The 19,096-nt window shown below is 38.8% G+C and overlaps 1 protein-coding gene across 1 annotated transcript in view; it reads left to right on the forward strand.

Moving 5' to 3' along the window:
• The window catches only part of slc1a4 (solute carrier family 1 member 4), a 153,972-nt gene extending 139,564 nt beyond the window's left edge, over positions 1-14,408 (forward strand). The window contains exon 8 of the mRNA XM_051919690.1: positions 8,984-14,408. Coding sequence (XP_051775650.1) covers positions 8,984-9,218 — 235 coding nt within the window. The 3' untranslated portion in view covers positions 9,219-14,408. The remainder of the gene's footprint in view (positions 1-8,983) is intronic.
• Positions 14,409-19,096: the final 4,688 nt, after the last annotated feature.

The raw sequence follows: 19,096 nt of genomic DNA on the forward strand, positions 1-19,096 counted from the left end.
AAGATTCATAAAAATGCAAATATGCAAAGTAGTATATTTTTTCAATACAGTACACCCCCAAAATTCACGGGGGTTACTTTCCTAGAGCACCCGCGAATTGTGAAAAACCACAAATTTTGAATGTGGTTAAAAAAAATGCCTATTTTCATAGTTTAAACCCTAAATATGCCCCCAAAACACTTTAATTTAATTTAAAACTCATCTTAATACATTACCTAAAAATAAAGAATGTAAAGGTAAACCTGTATACTGTACTTCTATGTCTCCCGCAGTGCTAGAATGTAAAATACCGATGTTACCGCTATATGTACTGTAATTCATGCAAGCGTGTTTTCATTGCCAGAAGCCTTAGACGGTGCAGCTCGTTTTGGCGGCATCTTGGGGCTTTAACCTTTAAACTGCCACATACATGGGGTTAATGCATCCCTGGACGGCATATACTCATTTGCTGCACTTTAAGTAAATGTCACAATTAACAAAGAAAAAATGAAATTTTAATGGAACACTTTTTTCATGCAAAGAGCATCAGTTACTGCAACACTATCATTTTACATACTGCTAATGAATTGTAATAACTATTTTAAAAACTACTGGAACAATATGTACAAAGTGCAATGCTTGGGGCACAGAATTGCACAGAAACACAGGAGATTGTACAGACAGCAACTTTATTCAAACACTTCAAACAAACATGTCTCTTTCAAAAGTAAAAGGAGCTCAGTATGCAGTTAGTTATCGATTAAACAATAGACAAACATCATAGGGGAGCACAACCCCCCCAACAGGAGCAGAGAATGTCTGGGGGAGGAGAGAGAAACAGACCAATCAGCCAGAAAGGACAGGTGCTCTTCAGGCTTTTAAGTAAGCGAAGCATCGTGCCAGAAGCCGCAATCGAGAAGACGGTCATTTATTTATTTTTATGGTGGAGATTCCAGGGACGCATTCAGCCTTGACCTGACCCACACGCACTCACAAACAGAGACAGAAACAAAGCAAACCAGTAATCAAACAGCAAATAAAGAATGTAATGAAAACAAAGGAAATAAGAAAACAACGATACCACCCCTGTTCCCCTTATGGCGATTACCCACTAAACACAACAAAGCACAAACAAATTACACACAGTAGATCATGAAAAAGTTCATGAAAAACGGCAATGGATGAAATGTAATGATGAAAATAGATAGTCCAGAGATCCACACGTTGAATGGGAATGTAAAGATAGTCGTACCAGTAGTTCCTGAAATGGTGAAAACGGGTGGACGGGTTCAGGAGCGCTCCTTTCTTTGCAGGATGGCCATAAATCCACTTACAGTCCTCATGTACACTGGCAGACGGCAGACAATCCAGACGCACAAAACGCATTCAGGACAAAACGAATAAGTGCAGGTAACCCAACAGAAGGCAGGCAGACAGGAACTTGAAACACAAATTACAAAAACCTTTTTTTTTTTTTTTTTAAATTTGGTCACTGGCCCCCTTTTTAAAAGCCGCGCTGACATCCTTTGACCTCAACAGCCCCAGCACCCTCCGCAGATGACCAATCAGAGCCACTGCAGGGCCTGCTGGGAGTTGCAGTTTCAAATTCTCTTGGCTACTTTCACCATCCCATGTCGCGGTTTTCTCTACAGCTGCTTCCTGTTCTCTCTACAGTACAGTATTGCCACGAAAAAAGGCATAAAAATTGGATATTTGCAGTTTCTGCTAACAATTATTAGTTAGGTTCTAAGGAAAAATCCATGAATGACTGAGGCCATGAACTCTGAACTGTGACTGCGCGGGGGTCTACTGTACATGGGTTGATTAAATTGAAATGATGTTGCTGCATGTGTAGCTCATTATTTTCAGTGCTGCATAAAGGCCTTTAAACTCTCCTCCATCTCTTTACACTGATCATTGATTACTGCTGTCTTTCTAGCTTGCTATACTCTAAACCAGGGGTTCTCAAACTCGGTCCTGGGGACCCCCTGCAGCTGCAGCTTTCTGTTCCAACCAGATTCATAATCAGTGACAACACCTGATAACACTGATCTCAATTAATCAACTTGTATTTTTTCTCTTATTCTACATTCAGAAAAGCACAGCAGCATGATTTTTACATTTATAAGACACTAGCAAAATACCCGCGCTTCGCAGCGGAGAAGTAGTGTGTTAAAGAGGTAATGAAAAAGAAAAGGAAACATTTTAAAAATAACGTAACATGATTGTCAATGTAATTGTGTTGTCATTGTTATGAGTGTTGCTGTCATATATATATACATATACACATATACACACACATATACACACATATACAGATATATTATATATACATATACACATATATTTTTTATATATATATTTTTTATATATATATATATATATATATACACATACATATACACACATAGATGCACTTACAATAACATAGAAATCAATATAAACAACATTAACATCATTATCATATGAGAATATGAAGTAATATATAAGAAGCACATTTCATATAAATATAAATTATTAAACAGTAAAAATGTTCTTCAATAATTTGCTACCGTGGCTTTTCGTTGGTCTGTCCAGGATTTTAAATCACATGTAGCTTGCAAACCGTTTCACGTATTGACTTGAAATGTGGTACACATATAATACGTCACGTCTGCTATCCGCTTTATGGGTGATGAATGTATTACTCTTTTTATGTTTATTTTATTTTAGAATCAACTCCTATCTGCGCACACCAGGGCGGCCGTGGGCAGATGCGTATGGTGTATTCACTCCATGTTATCGTGCATTGCGCTGTCACTGGTATTTTCATAAAAGAATTTGAACAATATATAAGAAGCGTATAAATTATTAAACAGTAAAACATTAACATTTAAGAAGTAAAGTTACATTGAGTACTACTGCAGTGCCTTCGGGTATACCTCATTTTTTCTTTGCCCATTACATGCTTAAATGTATATATTTTTTGGTGTACCTACCCGAGAACACGCGACATATAACCGACTGTGGGAGAAGCATGGATTTTAAACACGCGTTGAGTTCATCTGCTGGTCTCCCTCGTGGAATAACTGGTAATGTTTGAGTAAAATGTACAGCGAGTAAAACGACATCACCTCCTTTTTTTTTTTTTACGATCTCTGAGATCTTGCTTTTTTCGGTTCAAGGCTTCATAAGCTCTTTTATGTTCAATGTTGTACTTAATAAGTACTAATTATCCCAAACCATCATCTTTGAATGTTGCAAGACTTTCGCCTTGTATGTAGATCGGGGTAATTACATTCATTGCATTCCTAGTCTGAATCACAATCTGATTGTATGGGTGGTTACCTGGCACTGTAGGGTTGCCACCCGTCCTTTAAAATACGGAATCGTGCCGCGTTTGAGAATGAAATTGCGCGTCCCGTTTTGAATCAATACTGGACGGGATTTATCCAGTATTTTTTTTATCATTTTTTTTTAAAGCAGCGTCTCATGCAAATCATCCCACACGCATTTTATGAAGATGCCTCCTTTCCTACTTTTGATTGGGTAATACTTGATGTCATCGTTAGTTTGATTGGTGTTTTTAACTGTCCAGTGAGGAGGGCGTGTCTTTTAAGTACAGTCTGCAAAGTGTTGGCACTGACATGTTGCGTCAGCGGCATAGTTGAAGCCCCTAACGTTGCGGTCAGCAAGTCGGCTAACATCCGCAATGTGCCGTCTTTCAGTTGCGAGAAGCAGATCATAGAATGGTTGAAACTGTTGCCCCTAACGTTGCGGCACGGCGTGTGCTTCGTTTATACCTCGTGTCTTCTCATTAAACTTTTATCTCGCGAATATGTTATTGCAATCCGCAGCGGGAGCGTTTCTATTAACTTAATTTAAAGTTACGTTTTACACCGTGCTTTGTTTCCCTTATGAACAGGCTTGTATGCTTAACTCGCTCCGTTCTCAATTGTTTAATTAATTTTTTGCTCTTCGCTGTTTGCGGCTGTTCCTCCATTTCCCCCTACTTCGTTGTTTTATCTCGCGAATATGTTATTGCAATCCTTAACGGGAGCGTTTCAATAAACTGATTGAAAATAGTTTTGCATTTAGCTTTTTAGTAAAAGGCGAGCTTTTAAGCCTGAGAAATCACCCCGTAAATGCACACGTTTAATTGGACATGTGTTAATATGTATGGTTACACAGTATTAAAAGACAGTGAACAACGTCAGTTACCTTTCTTCCCGCGTTTGATAAAAGGTGAGCTTTTAAGCCTGAGAAATCACCCCGTAAATGCACACGTTTAATTGCACATGTGTTAATATGTATGCTCACACAGTATTAAAAGACAGTCAAAAAATTAACGTAATTTACCTTCGTTCCCGCGTGTGACTCGTGCTGTAAATGTCTTCCTTGTTTTTAGTTCACGTGATTACGTAGGAGGCGTGATGACGCGATACGTGACTCCGCCTCCTCCATTACAGTGTATGGACAAAAAATATGTTCCAGTTATGACCATTACGCTTTGAATTTCGAAATGAAACCTGCCTAACTTTTGTAAGTAAGCTGTAAGGAATGAGCCTGCCAAATTTCAGCCTTCCACCTACACGGGAAGTTGGAGAATTAGTGATGAGTGAGTCAGTGAGTGAGTCAGTCAGTGAGGGCTTTGCCTTTTATTATTATAGATTTAGAAATATTTCCACTTTTGTAAAGATTTAAATGCTTAACTCTCTTTTGTTGATTTCATTATATTTTGCCCTTTCTCTGTGGAGTTTTCCCCCTTCGTTGTATCTTATTAATGACAATTCAAAACTAGTAGAGCAGACAACACTGAATAATCAAAGGCTGCAACTACTTTAGCGTCAGACCCACTAATTAGTAAATAATGGATTAATTAAACAATTAGAACACCTAGAAAAGTAGAATGAAAATCAAGAAGAAAATATTGTTAAAAAGAAAAAATCTACATCATTCCAATATAACTGCTTGGTATATTTTTAATATATATTTTTCTTTTACCAAACTTAGTTTTCTTCTTTCTGTATTGTCCCCAAAACATAGAACTTGGGAAATAACAACAACATTTATTTCTATAGCACATTTTCATACAAATAATGTAGCTCAAAGTGCTTTACGTGATGAAGAAAGAGAAAAAAAAAGACAAAAGAAGAATTAAAATAAGAGAACACTAATTAACATAGAATAAAAGTAAGGTCTGATGGCCAGGGAGGACAGAAAAAACAAAAAAAAACTATAGACAGATGGAGAAAAAAATGAAATCTGCAGGGGTTCTGAGGCCACAAGACCGCCCAGCCCCCTCTAGGCATTCTACCTAACATAAATGACCACAATCAGTCCTCATGGTTCACATGAAAGAACTTGATGATGACGGTCATGTGGACTTCTGGCCTTTAATCCATCAATGTAGGGACTGCACGGTGCTTTGATCGGGTGGTGGTGGTGCAGATCACCACCACAGAAAACCAGAAAAAGAACAGAAGAGAAAGTAGGGGTTAGTACTGATTTTGGACCCACCATGAATAATAATGATAATTAATTGAATATACAGAGTATCAGGACTTAACTAAGATGAAGCTCTGAGAAAGCCATGTTAAGTAAATGTGTTTTCAGCAGTATTTTAAAGTGCTCCACTGTATTAGCCTGGCGAATTCTTATTGGCAAGCTATTCCAGATTTTAGGTGCATAACAGCAGAAGGCCTTTTAAGTTTAGCTCTTGGAATAATAAGCAGACACTCATTTGAAGATCTAAGGTTACGATTTGGAGTGTAAGGTGTAAGACATTCTGAAATATATGATGGAGCGAGATTATTTAAGGCTTTGTAAACCATAAGCAGTATTTTAAAGTCAATTCTGAATGACACAGGTAACCAATGTAGTGACATCAAAACTGGAGAAATGTGCTCAGATTTTCTTTCCCTAGTTAAGATTCTGGAAGCTGCATTCAGCACTCGTTGCAATCGATTGATGTCTTTTTTAGGTAATCCTGAGAGGAGTATGTTACAGTAATCTAGTTGACTGAAAACAAAAGCGTAAACTAATTTCTCAGCATCTTTCAATGATATAAGAGGTCAAACTTTTGCTATATTTCTTATGTGAAAAAATGCTGTCCCAGTGATCTGATTAATATGTGATTTAAAATTCAGGTCACAGCCAACAGTTACCCTAAATTCTTTATCTCCTTCTTGACTTTTAATCCTAATGCATCAAGTTTATTTCTAATAACCTCATTATATCCATTATTGCCAATCACTAAAATTTCAGTTTTCTCTTTATTTAGTTTGAGAAAATTACTACTCATCCATTTAGAAACACAAGTGAGATATGGTGTCAGTGAATCAAGAGATTCGGGGTCATCAGGTGCTATTGATAAGTTCAGTTGTGTGTCATCAGCATAGCTGCAACACATCATTTAATTAGCCCAGGAGTCCAATTAAGAACAGTAGCTGGTTGGAACAAAAACCTACAGCCACAGTGGGTCCTCAGGACAGAGTTTGGGAAACACTGCTCTAAACAATGCCTCATTTTTACTTCCAACTTTTTAGACTTCATGTATTAAAGCCGAAAAGGCTATTTTCATTTTCTTAAAAGTACACTTTCAAATAAATCTACAAAAAATTAAATTTGAGTTAAATTACCGTATATACTTGCGGATAAGTTCTCCCGTGGATAAGTCGTGACTTGATTTTATTGTATAATTTCCGGTATTTTATAATGTAAATCGTATAAGTTGAAAACTTACCTGAGAGAGTAACCACTGCCTTTTTTTTCTATGTGGGTGCAGCAATGCGCTGTATCAGCGTGTGCTCCTAACCTCTCCCTCTTTCTCTCTCTTTCTCTATTGTGCCTACGTGACCATACGGTAATACCCGAACTATACAGAAGCAACATTTGCACTGATTTATGTTTTTGTATCTCACACCCTCATACACTTTTATCATAAGAGCATCCCTTATCTATGATGGAGCTTTCGATCAGGAGAAAATATGAAGCTGGTTTTAAATGAAAAGTTGTTGAAGTAGCAAAAGAAATCAGTAACTGCGCTGCTGCAACAAAATTTGGTGCGTCTGAGAAACTGATGCGAGATTGGAAGAAGCAAGAAGATGTTAAAAAAAAAAAGGTGTCACATTTTTGAATGGGCATATAAGTCGGGGTCTGATTTTATGATTGGGTTTCAAGACCCAACTTCGGTAGGCTGGTGCCCTGCCCGGGGTTTGTTTCCTGGCTTGTGCCCTGTGTTGGCTGGGATTGGCTCCAGCAGACCCCTGTGACCCTGTAGTTAGGATATAGCGGGTTGGAAAATGGATGGATGGATGGACCCGACTTATACGCGAGTATATACGGTAATTAAAAGCTGAATCAGCTTAAAAACTAGATATTCACAGTGACCATGTGAGTTAACTTAAAAGACTTACAGAGGGGCCAGGTTTTGGTCTGTGCCCATCAAGCAAAAAAACAAACTTCAGGTTAAACTTGACATAAAATGTTTTCTACCCATCCATTTTCTAAACTCGCGTCTTCCTTACAGAGTCACAAGGAGCTCATACCTAACTCAGCCAGTATCTGATCCAAGGCAGGAACCAACCCTGAATAGGACTCACTGACGCACCCTCAGTCACTCCTGAAATGAATCTTAAATTACCAATGAACACAGCTTGTGTGTCTTTGGTATGTGGGAGGCTACTAGGATATGTCTCTTAAATATTAAGTGTCTCCAAATTCAGTGGTAGGAATTTCAGTGGCAATAAATAAAAGTGCCCAAGAGGAAGGACAGGACATTTGCTGAAAAAGGGCCTGTGGCACTCCCAATATCTATGTAAAAGGACAAAGGTCCAAGTCTTTAGAGTCCTGGTGCTTCCCGTCTTGCTATATGATTGCGAGACATGGATGTTAACCAATGACCTGAGGCAAAGACTGGACTCCTTTGGTACTGTGTCTCTCCGGAATATCCTTGGGACTGCTAGTTTGACTTTGTGTCAGATGAACGGTTGCTCATGGAGTCCCGAATGAGGCACATTACCTGCATTGTGAGGGAGTGTCAGTTATGGCACTACAGTCATGTGGCGTGATTCCCTGAGGGTGATCCAGCTCGTAAGATCCTCATTGTTGGGGACCTGAGTGGCTGGACCAAGTCAAGTGGTCACCCATGTAACACCTGGCTGCAGCAGATAGAGGGTCATTTCTGGAGGGTGGGACTGGACCGCATGTCTGCCTGGGGGGTTGCCAACCAAGATCCCAAGTTGCTTCATCATGTGGTGGGTGCAGCCAAGCACTGTACCAATGCATGCTCCCCAACGTGACCGTACCTGACCTATGGAGGATAATTTATTCCCAGAAGGCAGAGTGGAAGGACAGATGAGCATGCTGGCTGGATGAGGAAATGGCTTCTTGCCCCTCCAGAGTCATACAAATGGTAGATCAACACAAGCAGGAGGGAGGCCAGGAGCACTTCTGTCCCCCATACGACAGGTGGCAGTGGTTCTCCCTTGGCATCACAGTTTGGACACCTGCAAGGGTACCTGGGAATTGGCATCTGGAAGTGCAACCCTACCAGGGACGCTAGGTGCTGTTAGAGGGCACTGACAGGAGAGGACCTCCCTAGTTTCCATAAGCTTCCAAAAGGCCATGCTGCAGCACCAGAAGCATTCTCACATTGGGGAATCAAAGTCAGGAGGCAGAAGGTGACACTAACATTTATTTGTTTTGGAATGTTTTTGCTGGTGTTTGTGTTTAAAAGTGTTGGTGAAAAATAAAAAAACATTTTATTTGAACTCAAAATTGTGTTGGGTAATGTTGTGTCTGAGGTTTAGAGCTCAGTGGCAACCCCTTGTGGTCATAACAGTTTGTTTGCACGATGCCAGTTCTTAAGTTTGACTGAACTCATGATATCTATAATCTTGATTCTACAGAAAATGCTGGAATTCCAGGGAATGGGTGCTTTATTAACTTTTGCTTTAGTGAATAAGCAAAAAAGAAAAAAAAACTTTTAACCACTATGATGTGCCTGTTTGTTTCTTACCAGGGATCGAACCACCACTGTTGTGAATGTTGAAGGTGATGCACTTGGTGCCGGTATTCTCCATCATATTAACCAGAAAGCAATGAAGAAGGAACAACTCCATTTGGAAGATGTGAGGGTGGAAGCTATACCCAACAATAAAGCAGAAGAAGAGACATCTCCACTAGTCATGCATAGGAGCACAGCCATTGCACCTACCGGGTCGGAGGACTCTGACGCTAAAGAGTCAAGTCTATGATGTGAAGGGACCAGCCACATTATAAGCTCATTTTCGTATTGTTGTCTAGTATACAAGTCACACTGTTTTGTTCAACTTTATGTCTCTGAACACCCAGGTAACTAAAACAAACGTCACTACTAACGTCCATGTAGCCTTAACTGTGAAAGCAGACCAAACTGAGCCACAATAGGCACAATATGGGCCTTTTCTTTGTGTGTTACATATGTGCCAGTGTGTCAGAGCAAATCAGGATCAAAGGGTTCTGGGCCATCGTGAGTAACCCTTTGTCAGCATCTGGTTTGGAAAACAAAAAATAAGTAAAGGACATAACTTATTAGACATGCTTGGCATAATTCTGTAAAATAAAGGGAACTCAGTGCATCCCATATTATCTAGCGTAGAACTGTAGGGCACAAGACGTTTTTCCGTTAATAATAACATTCTTAAATAAATATTGGAATATTTTGTAACACAGTTATACAATGTATATTTAATCATGTTATTCACTGTAGCCATTAATTTGTTGTCAGTACAATGTTTTGTCCTTCGAGCTTATTGTTCAATGAAAAATCTGTTAAAGATTAGTAGGGACCACATTCTTTACTTTATCAAGCACCATTCATAGCTTAAGCCGTCACCAGGTGCTTCAACTGAGGAAAGGGACACATTTGAAAGTAAACACTTGTCACAAACATGTTACACATAAAGTAGATGAAAATAAGTAAAGAAGAGCTGAGCAATACATTGGAGCTGATGAACAGGCTGAGAGAGTACAGCTGTTACAGAAGTAGACAGAAGTGCAAGAGAGAAGAGCAAGGCCTTAAAGTCTTTAGATCTTGAAGAGTCCACCGGTGTCGCTTCATTCCAGACGGTAGGAGCCACAAAACTAAATGAGTATTCATCGAGAGCTGAAAAGTGAGTCCTTAGAAGTTTGATTATCAAAGTTGCTCTTGCCTTTACTGTATAAATCAAAGGATTATAAGAATTTCATAAAAGTTTTTTGAGTATAAGCTATTCATGTATATTATGTGAAACACAACACATCCAGATTTTTGCAAGACAAGAGGTGAAGGTCCATCATGGAGCTTCTTTAAACTACACCACTAGTCCTCTTGTCCCATTTACCTGCAGTACAAATATGTAAACATTTTGTAAGATTTACTTTCAAACAATTTTTATTTCCTCCAACCATTGTGTTCATGTTGAAGAAAAGATTCAGAAATAATAGATGGCATAAGCCTTATTTACTCCCTTCCTAATTTTAAGCACTGCTATTATAATTTGCCTTTATTTACATTAACTTAAAATTACAAAATTTAACTGCTTCAGGTTTTCCTTCAGATTCATACCATGTAGCCCTGAAACCAGTCTTCAGGAATTCCCCCAACTTCATTTAAAAAATGGATGGTGAAACAGATCACAGTATTTAAGATGTGGCCCCATAAGAGCACGTTTACCATCTTCCTCAATTTGTACTCCATAACCCAACACCCTATTATCTTTAACAATGACTTCTGTATACTATCTGGTGGTTCTTAGTGATGTATCCACTAGACTTTTCCCAACATATAACTTCTTCACCTCTCCTACCTTCTGAATTCCCAGGCACTCCTTATCAAAAGCCAGGCTGACGACATTTTCATTTTAATTGGTCCCAATTGTTCATGATGCCTGGCAAGGCACAGATGGAGCTGTAATATCCTCTGTATTTAAAACTTATCACAAATAGTCAGAGATGACACTTGCTTTTGCAATGTGTCAAAACTCTGATTTTCATTTATTGTTTATACAAAATAATGCTGATGACATTACAGACCAGTGTGTGCGTGCACACTGAAAAGGAAGAAAACAGAAGTTGGATGGTAAGATCCAAGTTTGACTAGTAATACTTGCTGACCATGGTGCCAGGAGTGGGTACTTAATGTTGGTCAGATATGCAAATAAGAATTCCACTGTACTCTGAATATGTGACAAAAACATTTAAACTGCTAAACATGACTCAGATGACAGTATCAATAATGAATTTATCTGCTGTTCTGTTCCTTTACTAAAAAAAAAATGTTTAATTTATTATCTGATACTAAGACCACTATAGTTGTTATATTTTAGATGGAAAAGAACCAGAAGCAGACCCTGGATGTGCTAGAGGGATTAAATGATTTTAGGGTTATATTTCTTGACTAGTTTAAGAGCATCTGGGCAATCCTAAGGACAGAGCTGCTTGGGATTGTGTAGCCTGGTCAGTTGTAGTTGTACTCAACACGTTGTGTGAAAATGAATGAGTGAATGAATATAAAAGCAGCAGCCCTGTATAGTGGATACACTGTAGCTGTGCTCTTCCAATATTTTACTTTAGGGAGAGTGTTTACAAGAATCAGTTGTTGATCCATACAGTTTCTGTTGGGTATTGTTGTGCTGTGCATGAATTGAAATGAATGAATTGGCTTATATACAGTATACACTGTATGTATGTATATTTATATATAGAGAGAGAGATGTATACTATGAGGTACAGTAGTGGGAGGATGCATATCCACATGTCATTTCATTCTTCTAAATTATTGACATAAGGAGAGATTGACAAAAGGTGCATTTCACATGTAGATAAAGGATTTAATATTAACTACTGTCATTGTCCATTCATTTACTAGTGCTACTAGTGCAATCATATAGATAGATAGATAGATAGATAGATAGATAGATAGATAGATAGATAGATAGATAGATAGATAGATAGATAGATAGATAGATAGATAGATAGATAGATAGATAGATAGATAGATAGATAGATAGATAGATACTTTATTAATCCCAATGGGAAATTCACATACTCCAGCAGCAGCATACTGATACAATAAATAATATTAAATTAAAGATTGATAATAATGCAGGTGAAACACAGACAATAACTTTGTATAATGTTAAATGTTAACTTTTACCCCCCGGGGTGGAATTGAAGAGTCGCATAGTTTGGGGGAGGAACGATCTCCTCAATCTGTCAGTGGAGCAGGACAGTGACAGCAGTCTGTCGCTGAAGCTGCTCTTCTGTCTGGAGATGATACTATTAAGTGGATGCAGTGGATTCTCCATAATTGACAGGAGCCTGCTGAGCGCCCTTCGCTCTGCCACAGATGTCAAACTGTCCAGCTCCCTGCCAACAATATAGCCTGCCTTCCTCACCAGTTTGTCCAGGCGTGAGGCGTCCTTCTTCTTAATGCTGCCTCCCCAGCACACCACCGCGTAGAAGAGGGCGCTCGCCACAACTATGTAAATATAAATTGTCCATTTGTGTTCTGCAGTTATGGCCAACATGCATCTTTTCAGATTCTGTTTGATCTGTAATTCTGATGAAATGTTTGTCAAATATTGATAGTGCATTATGCCATTCAAAATCGCTCTTGTGACGTTGGGCTGTGTGTTGGTGACTGTTCCAAAACATATCACACAAAAGATGTCTACTGAAGCTGCATTAGTACAGCAGTGGACACTAGACATACCTCTCCTACTTTATTTATGTTGACGTATTTAGTAATTCCATTTTCCTGTTACACATAATAACATATTATGGTGTGGAAAAAAATAAAATATTTTTAGGTCATTTTTCCAGGGGGAAAACATTAACGCTAAGGAGGCCACTGTTCCCATTTTTGGCTTGAGATGTTATCACTGTGTGACTAAACCTTACCATAACAGTTGTCTAAAATTCAATTAGTCAAGGCATACAACACTCCATTAAATATAATTCAAGCAGAGATGGCCTGATATAAAGAATACAAGTAATACAAATCAAAATGAAGTCAACACTAGAAAGTCAGGCAAAGGATTTCATTTAAAGAAAAGTTATATAAAAAATAAGTTAAATTTCCATTGATGCATGAATTATACATAATTGAATCTGTTTTGTCAAACGTAAACACATTTTATACTTTGCCTTCTAAAATCTTGAAAGCTGAAGTTGGGTAGAATACTCAGTTTTCTCACTGCTCTAGTATCCTGAGTTCAGGTCCTGACTAGGACGCAGTCCGTGTCGATTTTGCACATTCTACCCAGGCTTCAGTTCTCCTCATACATTCCAAAGATGTACAGCTGGTGTTAACTGACAACTACCCATTGGCATGTATAAGTGATGGCATCCTGTGATGGACTGGCATCCCATCCAGGGTTGCTTGCTGACCTAGCACCTGATGCAGCTGAGATTAAATGTGGTTCCTCCCAATCTTAAAACTGGATTAAGCAAAATCAGTAAGTGAGTAGACGGGGAGAAATCCAGGGACAGTAAATTATTAATTTTTTCAAAGAATAAATGTCACCTAGGTACTGGCTTGCATTTCAGTTTTTTATTTAAAAGTGTAAAGACTCTACTTCACTTATTGATTACTGAGTTCTCTTTTGACTCCCATCTGTGCTTTCTCTCATTCTGCTGTCGACAAGGCCTTTGCCTGCTCCCTTTGCTCCTATTTTGCTTCACTCACTAACTCTCAGCATTTTTCTGAGTGGCTCACTTCTTGAGTCCTGGTCCTCTTAAATAAATGTCACTGGTGGTCTTTATTTCCACTCATTCCAGATTTTTTTACACTCATATACTGCCAGGCAGTTGGGCATGGAAGAAAAGAGCACGGGGTGCTTACTTAATCCTCGGTGGCATTACAATAATTTCACTCCTGGCTCGCTTTCCAGACTTCAGTTATATTTATCATTAGTTCAGAATCAACATTTAAACAACTTTGGGAAACTAAGTTATGATGTGAAACTAAGAAGAATGTGGTTTTTTTTTTGCTTATTTTACAATCAGTGATGAAGAATTCTTACTGGACAGGGGGGTATAGTAACACCAAATTCTGCTTCATGATCTCAGTCCAGAGAAGTGCGAAGACAGAGAAGATGTGAGAAAAATGTGTTTATGAAAATATTAATGTGAATGAGCCATTTAAGTGTAATTTTCAGTCATTCATGAAATTGTAAACAAATAATTGTGCTGCTTTCTAATTCATATAGGTGAATGTTCTGTGTAAATGTGAAGGAAATTTAAAATATGCCTTCTTTATTTTGAACGATTTCTTTTGCCATTTTCTCTTTTATGAGGATATGAAGACTCTCTTACCTTCTAAGACTGTGTGATGCTTGTTTGGCTCCAGATCGCTCCTCTTTGTACCACTCTTCCTAATTTTTTTTCTTCTGTTTCTGTAATCAATAAACACACACTGCTGTTATTCATTTTGTTTGTGTCGCTCTTCATTGACTAGGCTTACGCTTTCTGATTCTTCTCAGATCAAAGAAACACACAATAATGTTTTCTCCATGCATGTTGGGTTGTAATTTGTATATAAACAATTACACCTACCCACTGCACTATAAACCTTCATGTGATCGCATTATACCCAGGAAATTTTCCACACTTTTCATTTTGATTTAAATTTCTAATTGTCATGCTTACCAAACAAGTGGAAATCTCTGAAAAATATATTTTTTTATATTAATGTGTACTTTATCTTGCGTCAGTCATTTTACCGCTCATACAAGATATGCCATCTTGTACTCCTCATGTCATTAGAACAATTTTCAGAAAAACAGACAATTTAGCCCAACAGATCTTGCCAATTCTATCCCCCTCATTTTTCCAAAGAAACATCAAGGGAAGATTTGACTTGACAATTCATTCCATATGTCTATGAAACTCTGTGTGAAGATCAAGTTTCTAACATTTGTGTGAGATTTACCCTTAATGACTTTCCCATGTTCTTGTTACAAAACATTTTAAAGTAAAAGCTGGGATCCGCTCTACTAATTCCATTCATTGTTTTAAAAGCTTCAGTTATGTCACCTGTTATTCTTCTTTTTCTAAAACTGAAAAGGTTCAACTTATTCAGTCTTTCCTCATGGCTCATGCCCTTGTCCCTGTTCTCTAGACTTTTCCAAGCACTGCTATGTCTGTTTGTAGCCTGCAGTCTAAAACTGTACATAGTACTCCAGATTAGGCCTCACAAGTAATAAATAATAATAAAAGGTTTTATTTATGTAGCGCCTTTCATATACTCGAGGACACTTTACAATTCAATACACACATTAACATGACAGTAGAAATTACACACATGAAAAAGAATAACACTCATTGAAAAGATGTGTTTTAACAGGAGTTTGAAATTAATAATAGATTTTTCCACGCAAAGGCTGAGAGGGAGAGAATTCCAAATTTTAGGGGCTATCACTTTGAAAGCTCTGTCACCCATAGTTATTAACCTGTATTTAGGTACAGTGAGTAACTTAGCGTCCGATGATCGTAATGCACGGGCAGGAGTGTAAGGAAGCAGCAGTTCCGACAAATAATGAGGGGCTAACCCATGAAGGGCTTTAAAGGTGAGAAGGATAATTTTATATTTGATTCTTGAAGAAACTGGTAACCAATGTAAATCATAGAGGACAGGAGTGATGTGAGCAGATTTTTTTGTGTGTTTGTAAGTAAACGAGCAGCAGAATTCTGAACATATTGTAATCTATTGATATATTTAGTCAGGAGGCCATAAAACAAAGCATTGCAATAGTCCAGACGGATAGTGATGAAAGCGTGAGTGAGTGTCTCAGTATCTTTCACACTGAGGAAAGAATGCAGATGAGCAATGTTGCGAAGATGAAATAAGGCTGTCTGTACTATTCAGCTAATATGTGATTGAAAAGTAAGAAGCTGATCAAAGATGACACCTAAATTACAGAGTGATGCTGAGGGTTGAACCAGGATCCCATCAATGTCAATTTTTAGCCCACGAAGGGTAGAGAGGACAGATTTGGTACTAACTAATAAGATTTCTGTTTTATCAGGATTGAGTTGTAAAAAATGATCTGTCATCCAATGGTTGATTTCCCGAATGTAGTCAGTCAGTGCAACAGGTGAAGATGTTGCAGTTGCATCAACGCTTACATAAAGTTGTGTGTCATCGGCATAGCAGTGGAAGCTTAAACCATACTGACGAATAATCTCACCTAATGGGAGCATATAGATGTTGAAGAGGAGTAGACCGAGAACTGACCCTTGAGGGATACCCTGTGTGAATGAAGCAGTGGCAGATTTGTATTCCCTAATGAAGACGTAATACTGGCGATCACTGAGGTATGATGTGAACCAAGAAAGAGCGGCACCAGAGATACCAATAGCTGAAAGTCGGGACAGTAAAATATTATGGTTAACTGTATCAAACGCTGCGCTCAAGTCAAGAAGAACTAGAATAGCGGCCATCCCAGAATCTGCGGTTATAAGTAAGTCATTGGCTACCTTAATTAAAGCAGTTTCAGTGCTATGTAGGGCTCTGAATCCTGATTAAAAAGGCTCAAGCAGGTTATGCAAATTTAAATAATCATGGAGTTGAGCAGCAACAAACTTTTCTAAGATCTTAGTCTTAAATGGAAGATTAGAAATTGGGCGATAAAATTTGAGCTGTAAGGGATCTGAGTCAGGTTTTTTTTAAACGGGTTACAGCAGCAGTTTTTAAGTCACTTGGAACAACACGGGGGCAGAAACTACAGTTGATAAAGTGAGAAATGGAGGCAGAATGTTTGTCAGTACAAGCCTTAATCAGTAAAGTAGGGGCAGGATTTAGGTGGCAGGTAGATTGATTTAATTTAGATATTACTTCAGCAATATAAGTTGGTGTAGTGGGTTTAAATTTAGATAAATAAACTGTAGATTTAGAAGTATAATCAGTGTGTTATAAAGCTTAAGCATAACCTCCTTTGACTTGTACTCCACACCTCATGCTATATAATCTAGCATACTTCTTAGTAGCTTCTCTACCCAGTCTAGATATAGAGATCTAGATAGTGACGAGTTCACTTTGAGTCCTAGGTCCTTCTCAAGAGGTGTATGTTCAAGTTTCCTATCTACCATTGTGTATTCAAATCTATCCTTTCTACTTCCTAAATATAATACCTCATATTTACTTACATCAAACTTCATCTGCCCAGGCCAGCTTTCTGTCCAGGTCCCCCTCTAAAGTTTCAGCTGGTTTCAGATTACTTGCCATTTAAAACAGTTTGGTATCATCTGCAAACTTGACCATCTTTTTACTTATATTCCTATCCACTGATTTTATTAACAATCAGTGTTCAAAAATAAAGTGCAGTGCAATCAATTAATAAATTGTTCCATAAATATTCCAATCAAAACAGTAATAATAGTGGAGGTTTAAAGCAATAATAAATAATCAAGCAAACAAGCTCATTCCCCTGGAAAAAATCCTAGACTAGAGGGTAGATCTGAACCAAGGGAGTCACCTTACACCCATTGGTCCAAGTCATGCTGAAACAGGACTGAATGAACCAAGGGAGATGCCTTGCACCCACTGGTCCAGAAGAATACCAAGAAAGTTGGACCAGTATAAAGACAAGGCTCCACCTCTGACTCTTCTCTTTTCTGTCTTCCCTCTCAGCTATAGGCTCTGTCACTCTGTGTAAAGGCTGTGCTGGATCCGATACAAAAGACTGAACAAAATAAGACAACATGGCACCTACGTCACATTAATATTATTTTATCAACAGTAATTTCTGCATTGTCAAGTCTACATAGTAGACAGAATAAAAGGGGAAAATTGGGTCACCTAGAACTCATATCATGACAAAACATCTGCTCCTACATAACCCCAAAATATCGGTGCCCCACCAGTTCAAATGTAACCTTTTACAGCAGAACAATCCCATTTGCTCCAGAAGGAATCTCAGTGTTTCTCTATCTTACAACAAGATGTCAGCCACATTCTAATCTTCTTAATTTTACCTGGACATGTACAGTGCATCCGGAAAGTATTCACAGCGCATCACTTTTTCCACATTTTGTTATGTTACAGCCTTATTCCAAAATGGATTCAATTCATTTTTTTCCTCAGAATTCTACACACAACACCCCATAATGACAACGTGAAAAAAGTTTACTTGAAGTTTTTGCAAATTTATTAAAAATAAAAAAATTGAGAAATCCCATGTACATAAGTATTCACAGCCTTTGCCATGAAGCTCGAAATGGAGCTCAGGTGCATCCTGTTTCCCTTGATCATCCTTGAGATGTTTCTGCAGCTTCATTGGAGTCCACCTGTGGTAAATTCAGTTTACTGGACATGATTTGGAAAGGCACACACCTGTCTATATAAGGTCCCACAGTTGACAGTTCATGTCAGAGCACAAACCAAGCCTGAAGTCAAAGGAATTGTCTGTAGACCTCCGAGACATGATTGTCTCGAGGCACAAATATGGAGAAGGTTATAGAAAAATTTCTGCTGCTTTGAAGGTCCCAATGAGCACAGTGGCCTCCATCATCCGTAAGTGGAAGAAGTTCGAAACCACCAGGACTCTTCCTAGAGCTGGCCGGCCATCTTAACTGAGTGATCAGGGGAGAAGGGCCTTAGTCAGGGAGGTGACCAAGAACCCGATGGTGACTCTGTCAGAGCTCCAGAGGGCCTCTGTGGAGAGAGGAGAACCTTCCAGAAGGGCAACCATCTCTGCAGCAATCCACCAATCAGGCCTGTATGGTAGAGTGGCCAGACGGAAGCCACTCCTTAGTAAAAGGCACATGGCAGCCCGCCTGGAGTTTGCCAAAAGGCACCTGAAGGACTCTCAGACCATGAGAAAGAAAATTCTCTGGTCTGATGAGACAAAGATTGAACTCTTTGGTGTGAATGCCAGGCGTCACATTTGGAGGAAACCAGGCACCGCTCATCACCAGGCCAATACCATCCCTACAGTGAAGCATGGTGGTGGCAGCATCATGCTGTGGGGATGTTTTTCAGCGGCAGGGGACTGGGAGACTAGTCAGGATAAAGGGAAAGATGACTGCAGCAATGTACAGAGACATCCTGGATGAAAACCTGCTCCAGAGCGCTCTTGACCTCAGACTGGGGGCGACGGTTCATCTTTCA

The sequence above is a fragment of the Erpetoichthys calabaricus genome, chromosome 15, assembly GCF_900747795.2.
Source record: "Erpetoichthys calabaricus chromosome 15, fErpCal1.3, whole genome shotgun sequence".
NCBI lineage: Eukaryota > Metazoa > Chordata > Cladistia > Polypteriformes > Polypteridae > Erpetoichthys > Erpetoichthys calabaricus.